The sequence below is a fragment of the Cyprinodon tularosa genome, unplaced genomic scaffold (genome assembly GCF_016077235.1).
Source record: "Cyprinodon tularosa strain WSP-4 unplaced genomic scaffold, ASM1607723v1 ctg154, whole genome shotgun sequence".
In the NCBI taxonomy this organism is placed as follows: Eukaryota; Metazoa; Chordata; class Actinopteri; order Cyprinodontiformes; family Cyprinodontidae; genus Cyprinodon; species Cyprinodon tularosa.
The window spans coordinates 811,710-827,013 of NW_024038375.1; the positions used below are offsets into that span (position 1 = coordinate 811,710).

The 15,304-nt window shown below is 38.3% G+C and overlaps 1 protein-coding gene across 1 annotated transcript in view; it reads left to right on the plus strand.

Annotated features, from left to right (window-relative positions):
- The first annotated feature begins 7,458 nt into the window (after positions 1-7,458).
- Positions 7,459-15,304, plus strand: part of LOC119780005 (voltage-dependent L-type calcium channel subunit alpha-1D-like) — a 99,576-nt gene continuing 91,730 nt past the window's right edge. Inside the window, 3 exon segments of the mRNA XM_038279890.1 lie at positions 7,459-7,741; positions 12,992-13,245; positions 13,247-13,431. Coding sequence (XP_038135818.1) covers positions 13,138-13,245; positions 13,247-13,431 — 293 coding nt within the window. The 5' untranslated portion in view covers positions 7,459-7,741; positions 12,992-13,137.

Below are 15,304 nucleotides of genomic sequence, written 5' to 3' on the forward strand. Positions count from 1 at the left end.
CTTCATCTGAGCTCCTGAATACTCATTGGAAGGATTTTATTTAAGATGAAAATCTACTTGCAAAACTATTGGAGGTTTTACATCTGTGTGCTGAGCATTTTAAAGAGGATTGTTATCAAAATTGGTGCTAACAAAGCAGTAGAGTTGCACAGGTCAATTGGCAGTGCTCAGACGATTTTTACATGATAGGCCATGACCTGTGACCGGCTGGTCATTATTAAGACAACAGATTTTAAGCATGGATTATTGTGTTGTCATAAATAAAATAATAATAACTGAACTTGCCCCTGCTGTTCAGTCACCACAGGCCCTGTCCAGTGATGAACCTGATTTAACCTGGGGTGGTACTGTCCAGTCCTGAAATGGCTGGCGCCTTGTCTGCCACTGCTGTGCAGTGACCACAGGCCCTGTCCAGTGCTGAACCTGAGGAGCCTCGTATGGGCACTGTTGAAGGAGTTAGGGTCCTGTCTGAAGTGCTGGCTAATGGCAAAGGGTTAAATTCCGGAATATAGGAAAGAATTTGATGGACAGGTTTCACAGAATGAGTGATGTGCAGCCCCCCAGAAGCTACAGTGTTGAACCTGATTTAACCTGGGGTTGTACTGTCAAGTGCTGAAATAGCTGGCGCCTTGTCTGCCACTGCTGTGCATTCACCACAGGCCCTGTCCAGTGCTGAACCTGATTTAACCTGTTATGGTACTGTCCAGTGCTGATATGGCTGGCGCCTTGTCTGCCCCTGCTGTGCGGTCACCACAGGCCCTGTCCAGTGCTGAACCTGATTTAACCTGGGGTGGTACTGTCCAGGCCTTAAAAGGCTGGCGCCTTGTCTGCCACTGCTGTGCAGTCACCACAGGCCCTGTCCAGTGCTGAACCTGAGGAGCCTCGTATGGGTGCTGTTAATCTCACATTTGAGAAATGTACCTCTGCATTTAACCCATTCCCTTGGGGAGCAGTGGTCTGCCATTGTGCGGCACCGGGGGAGCAATTGGGGGATAAGGGTCTTGCTCAGGTATCCAGAGTGGAGGCCGTGGGATTCGAACCAGTTACTGGCAACTTTCTCAGAGCACAAGTTCAGTGCTCTAAGCCCCTAGGCCAACACTCCCCCCATGTTGATGAGATGTTCTCTGATTAACATGAATCTTTCTCCTGCTCTCTGCCATGTTTGTTTAGGTCAGAGAGCTGAAAAACTAAGGGACAAATCAACTGGACAACTCAACTGGATAACAAGGATGAGGGGGAAGTCATGCTCTCGCTTGAGCTGAAGAACCACAGTGGTAGATCAGAGGAGCCCGCCTGGGAAACACCGTGCCATAGCGGGGTGATAAGGCAGCTCAAGAGGAAAGCTGAGGTGCACATTGGAAAATTGGATAAGTCTTTCAGCGAAACATAACACTGGAAGAATGGGAGAGGCTACTACTGGGCAGGAGTAGAACAGCGGAACCTTTGACAGACCCACCAGGGAGAGTAAGCAGGGAGAGGTAACGGCTGGACACAGCTAGCCTTTAATGGCAAACTGCTGGAGGTTTAAAAAGGACAGTGGAGGACAGACGAGCCTACCGGGCAGCCAGAGAGGCTGGGCAAAGAGCGGAGGAAAGAAGATGACTGCTGACTGCTTGCTTTACTGGAGGTAGAACCACAAAATAGTCCTTCAAAGGTTGATGTCGAAGTTGTCATGGCCTTGGTTCTGTTAAGTTTTCTTTGAGTTTTCAGTTTCACATTGATTCATATTTTTCTTTGTTTTCTAGTTTTATTGGTTTAATTCCTATTATGTTGTGTTTTCTGGATGTATTTGAGGGCTCAAACACCTGAACTGACCATTTTATTTCATTTCATTGCTTAATGAGAGGAGTGAGCTTTAGGCTGACCTCCAAGGCTTAAAACTGGGTTTGATTGACGACAAAGCCATGCTGAAGCACATATCAAGGTGCTCATTTTGAGCCTGGATCGATATTTATTTTTGAATATGTTCATGTAGGAGAATCCTGGTTCACAGCAGTAGGTTGAGCCAAACATGACCTTCTTTGAGCAAACCATTTCACTTTTCTTTCACTAGTCCACAGTGCTTCTTCCAGCAGTCCACACATTCTCTGCTCTCTTTTTATCATCATCTTCTCCATCTTTCCCACCGCACGGCGTGCCACATGTTTGCCTGCTGTGTCTAAAAGTTGCTAGCAGCAGCAACCCTTACTGACACACCTCATTGGCTATCTTTTTATAATGTGCAGCCTTGTGCTGGATGCTATGAATGGCTTTACCATACAAACAGGAGAAGCGACGCAAATGACGTTTAGACACTGTCGTCGGACAACATGCAGTAATATGTACATGTTTTAGATCAGATTGGGCCTGGATTAGCCAGCAGGTGGGTCCAGATCTGGACCCCGTTCTGCTAATCCATGACCTCTGGTCTAGGGTTTCCAACCATCCTTTGAAAAACAGGATTGCTACATATTTAGAAGGATTGCTCCATGCTCTGTGTTGAGATGATTAGAGTTAGGGTTGTCCGTATTTCCTATGGAATATGAAAATATAAAAAAAAACGTATTATTTTTGTTAACAAGAAAATAATTCAATGTGGAAGACTCCTATCAGCTTCACCTTTACCACCTGCAATATCCCTAGCTTAAGCTTAAGCCACTCAATGCCTGGACTGCACCTCCTCCAAAGCCAATCATCTTTCAAGATCCCCTTAATCTAGCACTTGGCCTAGCCTTCGTCTAGCACATTAGTGACATCAGTTGTCATGCACTTTGTTTAGGCTTTTTTTAATCTGATGTGCACTCTCAGTTCCTCGTTTGTGAGCATCCAGCTTGCAATGATCCCCTGGCTTTGGTTCGTACCCACCCCAACAGGCCCACCCAGGTCTTCTCTCAAGCCCACTTTTAGTCCCACATGCACCTGATTCAGCTGGCATTCCATTCTTTGTGACACCTGAGGATTTGTCCAATGCTCACCAGCAACTATCCATTTCCTTTCCCCCTTAACCACTCAACCCGTCACAAGTCTTTACTCACCAGCAGGGGTTATGGCTCTGCCACACCTTCGCTCCTTTCGCCTTCTGCACAAGCCGCTGTATCTTTCAAAGTCTTACACATTGTCCCCATTCCTTGCTTCAACCCTTTCTTCTCTGTCAGGAACAGCATAAATGATCATGTAAGTGCATTTTCAGCCTATGGCTTCACAGCGTTAATTAATTCCTCTGATCCTGCTTTCCAGGGCTAAAAAAAGTGATCTAATTGGTTTCAGATCATAGCTTGTGCTGTTGAAGGTTCTCAGTCATCCAGGTCATAGTCATTCCAAAAAAGGCCAAAAAACAACCCACTGGACCTTGTTTTTCAAGTTTGAAGATGTTTCACTTCCAATCCAGGAAGCTTTTTTCAATTGTAAATGTTTGAAATAAGTGTAGCCCAGTGAACCAGAAGAACAGGCCTGCCCCTTGATAATGGGGATTTGTTGAGTTCTTTGTAAGGCTGAGGTACCCAATACTGCTCTATGCCTCTGAGAAGGCATTGTTGGCCTGGCTGACCAGGCGAGATGTCTTAGTTCCCTAGCTGTTTTTTAAACTTCTTTGGAACTAATCATAGTTTGTTAAAAAAAATGCATTTGTGCATTGAGTCACGTAAAGTGAGTCAAAAATCAACACACAAATGCAGCAAGTTCAAAAACCACTGCTAGTTTATAAATCAAGATATAATTATGTACACATCACAAATACTTTAGTGAATCTTGTCTTGTGAATACATAAATTTTATGTGCCTGAATCATTATGCACATATGTGGATCTTATCATGTGTCTGAGTGGATCTTGTCCTGTGCATGTGTGGATCTTATCCCGTGCATGGGTGGATCTTATCCTGTGCATGTTTGAGGAAAATACCAACTAAAATGGTCAAAATTAAACAAACGGCTTAGTGATGCAGAACTAATGTGCAGATGTTCATCAAACAGGTAAACATTTTGTACACACACATACACCTACCAAAGAATTAAACTGCAATCTTGTTTGAGCTTGTTTTTATGTAGCAAGTGCAGTTTTGTGTTTGGACACAAATAGGCATACCTTAACATTAGTAATCAATCAAGTGAGCTTAGTGATGAGTTTCCAAAGAATTTAAACAGAGCCTGTGTGGTTTAATGAATTCAGATAGGAGATATCAGAGTTAGACAAATTCAGTCTACTATCTCTGCCACCAAGCATTTTCTCCAGGTCTGACAGCCTGAAAGAATAAATATAGGAAAATATATAACACTGTCATGATTTTGGGACTGATGCCTAGTCTGATTACTCATTTCACACACCTGCTTAGCTCCACCAAGTTCACATTACCATACAAATCTGATCCACCTGCATCAGTCACCATATAACCAGCCTTTAGACCAGTCATCATTGCCAGATTATTTTGAGCCATTGATTTTGAGCCATTGATGATGTTGGTGAGACTTATTCTAGCCTCTGAGCCTGATGTAAAAGTTCTGAGGGTCCAAAATCAAATTTCAACAGTGAGGATATGAAAACAAATACACTGGAAAATGTATGGGAATACTATTTACTATTTGGATAAGCTGAAGATCACTATTAAAGCAACCTGGACTTATTTAGCCCCTTAACTGAGCCACAGATTAATCAAATCAATAACCCCCCACAGTGATGCATTAATTCAAGAAAAGATAACTGACACACCTTTTTTTAAACATTTTAATTTTATCTGTCCTTTTCACCATTCTAAATTTCTGAGAAACTAAACCTTGTCACATAAAAGCAAAAACATTGGTTATGAAAACAATTCACTGAGTAATACCTCAGTGAATTTTAATACCTGTCAATAACAAATATATTTCTTAAAATGACCCGTGCATCACTTACTGCCATATGAACACAGATGTAAGTAAAGATCAGTTATCCACATAATGCAAGATTGTTCTAGAAGAAACCCTTATGCCAATGAGACAGGTAAGTTGATACAGATGGCCTCATCCCAGTCCCATCCTCCAGCCTCTCTTCCCTGTCTGTGAATCTCACCAGAAGAGGAGTTTTAACAGCTTGCTTTCAGTGGAACATGTAGGTGAAGAAGAAACTCTACAGAGCTGTTCTAATTTTACAAGCACTGCAAAAAAACTTACAGTAATGGCTAAGACACTTCATTAATTCAGAATCTAAAATCATATTGCATAACAAATAATGTGAACCAATATTACAATGGTTAAAGATAGAGATGCAACTGCAATGGCTGTTAATATGTTCATAGTTTGGCAACAAATACATAGTAATAACAGGATCATTTGAATTTTTCGGTCCTCCTTGGGTCAAGGCTATCGCTTGGTCATTACTTTTTCATGAGGGTGGTATTCTCAAGGTGCTTCTGCATTTGTCTTTCATTTCTCCCGCAGTATAAAGCACAAGATATTGTTCCTGTCCTTTTAAATCAGATGGAAAAATTGTTTTAAATCACAATTCACTGTTAATACACATTTATTTTCAGTATATATGAATTTGCTCACTTTCTATGTGACAGGGAACAAAAAATAAATCCCAGTTTGTTCTAAAATTAAGGGAATAAAATCTACAAAATGTCTTGGGGATCTACAATAAAAGTAGTCCTAAAAAAGGTCTTTGGTTCGACTTTATGTGGCTAAAGGCAGCAGGTGCAATATGAGGAGAGAGGTGTGTCACCAGGACACCGTGGTGTAGACTTACTTTCTCGTTGGGTACATGTGTGACATGAGGTCATTGAAAAGGCTGCATATTCATTACTTCAGATGGATTTGCATTAATAATTAAATGGTAAAAAGGTTTAAGATTATGGCTTGCCTTTGTCTAAAAAATAAAATGGTTTAATAAAAAAACACGCACCAAAGAAATGCTACAAATCTATAATAACTTTATAGTATGGATTACAGCCCAGTTAATTTAATTGACTGCTGCTATAATATGCTATATAATAAATGCTGTTTTCCCTTATTTTTAGTTCATCTTTTGTCTCGCCAAGCAAAAAAATATTCCCTCTAAAGTCTTTTGCATCAGTAGGACTTTTTTTGTTAGTTGTTAACAAGACTGGCTTTTTATCTGCCTTTGTTTTGCAGTGGTTTTCAGCTGCATTGTATGCATTCTCTTTAACCAATTGCTAAATAATATCTGTCCAAGTTTACATCCATTATCGACAATAACCTTCACCCCTTGCACCAGACTGTAGAGGAGCTTAGCAGCTGTAAAATAACTTTACACCCTGTTTATAAAAAGGAGCGCTACCACAGGTCATTCATCCCTGCTTCCACCAGACTCTACAATGCAACACTACAAAGGGTATAACTTGTGCAATGTATAATGTGCAATTAATACCCTGTGCATTTACCTGTGTCTTTATATTTGATACCCAGTGGAATAGCTATATAGATAAATACCCATCTATATAAATATGCTGTGCAATAACCCCGTATAATAAGACTGCCTTTAAAAAAGACCTTAGCTGCCTCATTCATATATATATATATATATATATATATATATATATATATATATATATATATATATATATATATATATATATATATATATATATATATATATATATATATATATATATATATATATATATATATATATATATATATATATATATATATATATATATATATATATATATATATATATATATATATATATATGAATGAGGCAGCTAAAGTCTTTTCTTTCTTTGCTACCTTCTTCTTTTTGACTATTTGAGCCCATGTAACAAGTACATTTCTCCACTGTGAGATAAATACAATCAATCAATCAATAATGACCACTTACCCTGATAGAAGCAAGTGAAATCTGTGGCTCTTTTTGGATGTTGTTAGTTATATTCATACCTGATGTTTACGATAGAGTGGCAAAAAGAATGCTATACATGGGTTATCCTGTTTTCAGTTTAGCAGAAGCTGCACAGGATTACTGCTTTGTGTGCCATCAGGTGCCGCAGAAGCATTTCATTCACCCATCAAGTTGAGTAATGACTAGGGTAGCATGGAGACACCTAAGGCATGCAGAGAAGGAGTATGAACCATTGATATAATGGACACAATACACATGTGGAAGAACTTGTTCTGGTTACATGGACCCAAATTCAACTTTATGGCATAGGCCTACCAGCAAAAAGCTGAGAGGATAAAAAGCTACACTGAATTTATAATCCACAATAAAACATGTTGTTCACATCATCCTGTTGTGAAAAACTTACTATTCCAAGTTACTAATAGGTGGTTGGTGTAACTTAATAGAGGGCACTTTCAACTCCCACAGTTCTACACAAAAAGCTCCATTAAACCGAATATTTGCAATAAATTTGGACTGCATGCTTCTGTTGATGATCAATGACAAGCAGGTAGCTGTGGACATCTACCACAGCGCATATCCGACTCATACAGGAGAGAAAGAGGTGTATGAGGAAGAGGCGGAGTGCTCGCTCTCTGATCAAAGATCTCTTCGGCTGTTCAGCATCGCCGTGACGATAAACAGTGAGCGGACAAAGATGCTCTGTAGTCTGGTGCGCACGCCTCTGTCTCCAGCTCTCCACCTTCACCATGGAGGAGCCTAATTAAATGCACACACTCGATGTGCGCGTCTCTGCTGCTCCGGATGGGGGGTGCCGATTCTTTTTTTATTATTATTATTTCTATTTTAGGATTTTCAAGCGTTTCCAACCCTGTTTGAACCCCGAGCGGAGAGGACCGCGGGAGATTTGTGAAGTCTTCAATTAATAAGGTACTGCTGAAGTTAGCCTCTTTAGCATGTCTGCGTTCATTATGTTGGTTATAATTAGAGGACAGTTTCATCGTTCATGATCCAGAGGTTTATCAGGAATTCATGCGCCTGCAGCCGCACTGATACACTAATCGGGCTCGTTGCATCAAGGTTGCCAGCTGTTTTTTGGAGACCATCTGACGGATGCGTTGCTCCGTTTTTTTTTTTTTTTTTGTCATTATGGGCGCCCTGAAGTCCGCCTATTATTTCCTATCGGCTTTTAAACTAGGGGGTTTATCTATGCCATGTCTTACCTTGGTGTAAGGTCCAAGGAGAGTCATAAGGACGCTCTGTGATGTGTTAGTTTGTCACGAATCGCTCATGGAAATGTCAGAGCTCATTTCCATCATCTCTGTGCAGCATTGGAATAAAAACCCTCGTTAAACAAACAGAAAGATAAAACGCATTTTCACTCCGGTGTCTGGACGCGGCTGCGTGTGCAGAAAACGCAGATCTAAGTGCTTTATGTTGCAGCCATGCTCTGCAGCTGTCCGACAGTCATATCGCATTTATTTTTTATTTTTTTGGCAATAAGAAGATTAATTCTTCTCGGAGCATCTCTGCAATGTGACCTTTTCGGTTTCTTCCTCTGCGGGGCCTGCTCGCAGTTCAAGGACTTATACAACTGATGGCACCGAGTGATGCCTGAGAGTGGCAGCTTTCAGTTTTTACACGCTTTGTTTATTTGTTTGTGTTGTCACTGCATTAAAGCAACTTCAGCTCTTTTTTTTCTCCCCCACAACCACGGCCAGGCTCAGAGAGAGAAGCCAAAACCAATCTGCCATATTGGTTGTAGTTCTGAGGGATGTATCCTCTGTTTGTCCGCTTAAATGACAGAAGATAAAACTGATGTATTTCACATTAAGGTTCAATTATGCAATCATTCCCAGCTGCAGTATTTGTGGAAACACAGGTTCTTGTTTTTTTATCTTTTCATTCGTCCTCATAGTTTGACTCTGCAATATATGACCTTATTTTTATTTGCTTTGACATTTGTATCTAATTTTATATAAGCATCATCAGATATTTTCTTTGTAGGAGAGCCAATATGGTGTGGTAATATGTGAACCTGCTTTTGTCTTCAGGCCAATTTGGACCATAATGACCTGTTGAGTAGACTTTCAGCTCAGCTAGAACATTTAATACTGTATGTACATTTAATTGTTTGGAAGTACTCCCCCATCCAAAAAAGCATGCACTAACCAGACATAATTTACTGAACCATGTGGTAACCTTACTGCCTTCTTGATTGTGATGCATGAAGCAACATAAACAGTATCCTATGCAATACGCATACTGGCCCCTTTTCATAAGTACCAGGACAAACCTCTTAAGCAGTTTGGGTACAGTAGCAGTTGCTACATTGACCAGATTTAAATTCCATTATGCATCAATCAGCTTGGTGCAAGTTTAGCCCATTTCTTCATTGGAAGAAATGGGGATAAACAGGAAGGAATTGACCAGGAAACCTGATCAAGAGCTGCTAGGTCGGAGATATTCTGACCTTGTGGTTCATCTGTCACATACCTCCTCAAATCCTTTCAGTTGAACGATTTCTCCTACTTCCCACCCCCACATACCGGTGAAGAGATTTGTCTCCTGATAGTGAGGTGACCTTGGGTGGAACCTGAGCTTTTAACAGATTTTTAACCAGTTTTTGTTGTACATCAGAAAATTATGTTTGATAGATGAATATGTTTTTGGGTGTCTAGGTGTGAAATGAATGTACAATATTTGTGTGTTTCGAAGAAAATTAACACAAACCAAGGGCAACATTTTCTTCCATTATAAAAATGTAAAAACATTATTTCAACCTGAAAGGTGAACAGCCGTCAACTGAAGCACACGCTGTTCTGATAGTCTGGCACACTCAGAGAGCCCTTTCTTCTGCCTCCAATCAAACAATCAAACCTACAATAGGTTAAGCAAAGTATTTTAGACTTTAAAGATTTGAGATTTATTAAATATCCCTTAAATTTAGCACTTAATCTTAGTATTAGTTTGGATTAAATTACAGAGATAATAGTTTCAAAATAATTGATTTTTAGTCAACTTTGGTCCAAATAGTGACAATTGAAATCAAATTCAGTTCATTCTGAAATATTTTAATTGATCTCCAAAGGGAGAAAAAATTTGTTGCAACTCAAAGTTTTTTTTTTGAGACCATTGAAGCACATCTGAAGAAGCCTTTGACTGAAGACACTATGTTGTAGTTTTGCAGTTTACTGAAGAGGATAATCACTGTTGTGTAATGTTTTTCATTTTATAAAGAATTTTTATTTGTGAGATCATCTCTACAGGTTCTAGTGGAGCTTCTAGAACAGAGCCCTCTTTATCAACATGTTGAGCTTTTTTTTTTAGTCATTTGCTCTGATGCTGTTGCCCCAGCAGATGATGGTAGAAGAGATCACAATCTCTACATCAGACTGATAGAAGATATGTAACATCTTGCTGCAAACACTGAAGGACGTACAGTAAGCTTCCTTAAGAAGAACTGTTTCTTCTGCCCCTTTTTTATATGACTTTACAATAGCGTCTCCAATTTGATCTATTGTTCAGGTGAACTTGGAGGTATTTATATTTAGTGTTGCGCCGATGCCATTTTTTGGCCCCGATACCGATACCCAATACCTGGCTGTGCAGTATCGGCCGATACCGATACCATAATAATGTAAAATAATTGCAATCATGGCTTTGTCAAGCTGCTGCCTACCTTTGTGAAGCAGGAAAAAATCTAATATGAAGTGAATCCAGTAGAACTTTTTATTGCCTACCTCGAATGGGTGACAATAGTTGAATAAACTTATGGCTCTCAAAATGGTATCGGTGCCCTATTTGTTGGTACTCGCCGATACCGATACCACCATGTCAGGGCAGTATCGGGGCCCCGTCCGATACTGGTATCGGTATCGGTGCAACACTATTTATATTTATATATATATATATATATATATATATATATATATATATATATATATATATATATATATATATATATATATATATATATATATATATATATATATATATATATATATATATATTTCCATGAATAACCGGTGTTTGGAGGCTTCTTTGCATCCAAATAATGGTCAGACAATCAGAGGTGTTCATTTTATAACAGAAAGTACTTGAATATATGTTATTTGATCTTAATTCAGGCCATGTGGAATAAGATCTACCGTAACTTATGAGATTATTAAATATTGATCGAATCTGGATGGAATAACAATCAAAGAAACAAAGCTGAATTTATTGACTAAACCCTAAAAATTGATTGATTGGAAAAACAACCAATATAATTAGTTAAACACATTTAGGTTAGACTAACTAATATATTCACCAAGCCATAAACCAATTTTATTGTTTGTTCACTGGAAAAAAAATCTTTATCATATTTAGTTACTTTAACACAATTGTTTTATGTTCTACCCTGCTAACATGAAACGATTCTGTTAAAGTAACAAAACATGATTAACTAAATGCAAAAAAACAGTTGCATTTTTTTCAGTGGTCAAACAACCAATGAAAATGGTAAACGGTGGTTTACTGCGCTGACTGTTTTGCTGTCGTCAAGTGTAGTATGTAATAGTTATGGAGCTAGAGAAAAATTAAAACGATGTGTACGTGTGCAACATATACATTTTGCTGTTAAGTTTTTAAGACTACTATTAAATTCCAAAAAGTGTAAGCAGTGACAGTGGCATCGGGTGCAGAAATTTGTCTAGTAACTGAGGAGTTGATAGTTCAGGACCTGACTCTAATGTTACACTAATTAATGAATCAATATTTTCCTCAAATTCACCAATTTGTAGTGTTTTTTTTTCTTTTAACCAATATAGTTTGGTTACAAATGCTACCAAATTGGATTGGTTGTTTTAACTTAAAGATTGGTTGGAGTCATAACTACCAACCAGATTGGTAAAATTCAGCCAATATTTTGTTCGTATTGACCAATCTGTATTTAGAGTGTGTGTTCAACTTCCTCAATGCTTGTGTAATTATTATTTAAGGCCAGAAATGTAATAATACATATTATTATTCAAACTTTTGTCATTCTTTTCTGATCAAGAATAAATTTATTTTTGGTTTCTTTAATGTTTTTAATATTATAATGCTAATACAAAAAGAGAGGTGAATTGACTGACATATTAACAAATATCCTGAAAAACTTGTTTAGTGTAAAAGAATAGTTGAAATGACAGTCAAGATTGAGTACTACTTCGATATGATTCAAGAGAAAGAGGCAGCCAGGTAACTTGATGCGTTTAATCAAATAGTCATCAGAAGGTGAAAAAGGAGGAGTTAGCAGGTTAGAAGCTTACAGGTGTGCATAAACATTTGGCCTAAACAATTTAGAGACCATCATTCAGCAGTGAGCAGGAGTAGATGTCCCTGAACCACAATGGTAGTGATTAGAGAAGCTACAAAAAAACAACAACAAAATAAAACAGCTCCACCCCAGAATCTACAGGCCTCCGTTAGTCTGTTAAATGTCAGTGCAAGTAAAAAAGACTGAACAAGTGTGACTTGTTTGAAAGAGCTGGCAGAAGAGAGCCTCTTCCTCTGAGGATAATATGGCGGCACAGCTTGAGTTTCCAAAGCATCTTGAAGCAGTAGAGCACAGAAACAATGTATTTTAGACAGAGAGGACTAAAATAGAGATGTTCTGTTATAAGACACTGTGCCATATTTGGAGAGAATCAGTCACAGATACAAGCATTAAATCTTCATAACAAATGTCATACTCAGTATTGGAAGGCTTATAAGTTTGGCATTTTTTGTGCAGATGCAGGATCTTGACACCTTGCAGTTTTTTAGTCACCTGTCAATCTGTACTAAAGTATTCTAACCCTGAAATTGAGGCCATGTGCTTAAAGGCTGAAGCTTGGCTTTATCTTTTCAAGCAACAACACAATGACTACAACCAAATCAGCAGATCTGGAGAATAACTACAAAGAATTTAAAATGTTTAAATTGCTGAGTAAATTTGACTGAAATTATTAGGCAGGATCTTAAGAGTGTTGTGCATAAAGAATTAAAGAAAAAAGACCACTTAATAATTTCCGCTAAAGGGGCTCTACAAACATTTCTGTATGTTATATACTTTTGACTGGATCACACAATTTTAAGCAAAAAGGATTTTTCTTTATATTTATAGTTTAAAACAACAAAATTTTTTTCTAACCAAATTTTTAAATTTTTTTTCAGAGGCAAATTATGCCAGCAGCATCAGAGTCACTCACCCTGGTGACGTGCCACTTGGTTGGTCAGACTGCTCTGCCTTTCACTTGCCTCCTCGTCTGCCCTGGCAGATCAACGCTTCTGGATGCTCCTCAAAGAGCCACGCCCACACCATGAGCGCCAACGGGCCTGCCACAGAACCAGCCCCAGAAGCCCCTCCCATCTCAACCCCTGCCCCCGCACCGGCCCCTGCTCCTACCCCAGCCCCAGCGCCACCACCGCCCGCCCCCACCTGCTGCAACTTCTTCTACCATACCGGTGGGTGCGTTGGCTCAGAAGAAGCGGCAGCAGTATGCCAAAAGCAAGAAGCAAGGGAGCAACGCCAACAGCCGGCCACCGAGGGCTCTTTTCTGCCTAAAGCTCAACAACCCCTTACGCAGGGCCTGCATCAGTGTGGTGGAGTGGAAGTATCCTTTACTATGGCCATGTGATGATTGACTAAAGCTCTCGTTCAAAGATTTAATAACATTTCCTGTATAATTAGTAAGCTACAAGGATGAAAAGACTAATCTAACACTTAAACCACTTTCTTAATCAGATTTTCATACATTAATCCTCCTGTGATCAGGGAAGAAGTTAAGTTCCTCACTTGTGGAAAGTTTTTCCCTTTTTTATAAACATTATTAACCTTTTTAATATGAAAGCAGTTTAAAAACTTTGCAGTTTTACTTCCCTACTGTAGAAATAACGATTTAATACTTGAATGATAGTAGTTTTTCTTATTCAAAGTATACAGATCAGACTTAAGCTGGTGAGTAATATATATAAATATATAGAGAATGAAGACTTTAAGTGACATTTATGTTGGCGGACTTTAAAATTACCTTTTTTTTAACTCAATGGCTTTCTGGGTTCTAATTGGTATTGGCACTACTTGCTATGTCTTTGCAATGGTACAAAATATAGAAAAAGAAATAATAGAAAATTTCTACCCAGGATTTTTATATTATATATTTTTGGCATTCCTCTTAAAGATTTGAATAAGCCCTTAAATAGAATTACTTTTCAGGCAGAATATCTCACTAATCCATGCAATCTTAGATCTTTACACCTTTTTTTTAAACAGTAGTTCACTAGCAAATAAAAGTAATTGTGAGTAAGTCATTGTTTGCTGCACGTTAGAGACCTGAATTATCAAATCAACCTAATCTTATTTTATTTAGTGCTTTTTACATACAACTCATTTGCTTAACGCACCCTGAAAACACATTTATTCCTATAGATTAGACTGAATTACAGCATTTATGTTTTTAGTTGTTCATAGAGCCTAGTTTCATGTTTCTTTATGCAATAAATATGGCATGACACAGAGGTATATTTATCTTTTCCACACTCCAAAATAGGAAATACAAGTGAATGTAAATATTGAGTCCAGCAAATATTAAGTTGACCTTTTGGGTCAGGAAACAGCTCGAAGAAAATAACAACCCACGAAAAGCTGGTCTTTAAATCTACATTGAGAGCAATGATGCTTAAAAGAAATGGGGTTGGAACCGAGTTTGACTTATGGTGATGCCCTGCTAGATGTTAAAACCATCTCCGAAAGTCACTGTCAGAGAACTTTTTCACAAAGTTAAAAGTATTTTGAGGCTGTGCTTATCGTTGTTGTGTATTTTCCTATTTAAGGTCATTTTGGTGGCCGAACTGTTCCAGTACAACTAGAAGAGCATGTTTTTATCCCCTGTAAAGACAAAGTGAAAGTCACTGTGTCCTAAATCCCAAAATACTGCTGTTTAAATGCAGATCAAACACAACACAACCATGGACCATTTATAGTAAACAGATGGTGCTATTAGAAAAAGTCAGAAATATTACAAAGGAAATTTACATTTATTAGTGGCTGTGGCACATATTCAAAGAGTTTTATGTTTTGTTATGTGTTGTGAACCTAGATGTGTCCTCAGGATTTAAAACCAGCATGAGTACAGCTGCAGCTCGGTCAGGTGCCCTCATTTGTCCTGCATGAAAAACATACATCATGAAGCACATGTGCTTATTCATCGCTTCACATTTTTTTTTAGAATGTTTTATATTGACTTTTATAATGAATTTTCTGCTGTATAATTATATTAAGAAGCTGTGATACTTATAGAAATGGAATAGTAATTGGCTTTTTAGGTGAATATTTTTATTTTGATTATGTCACCGCTCTGTTTAAATTAATTTACTATAACACTTTAGGTCCATTCTATTAGCTTTAAACTCACACGGTAAGATCTTTTGATTTAGGTTATATTTCAAGCTAAGGACGTATGGTAAATGGTTTTTGGCTTGTTCTTA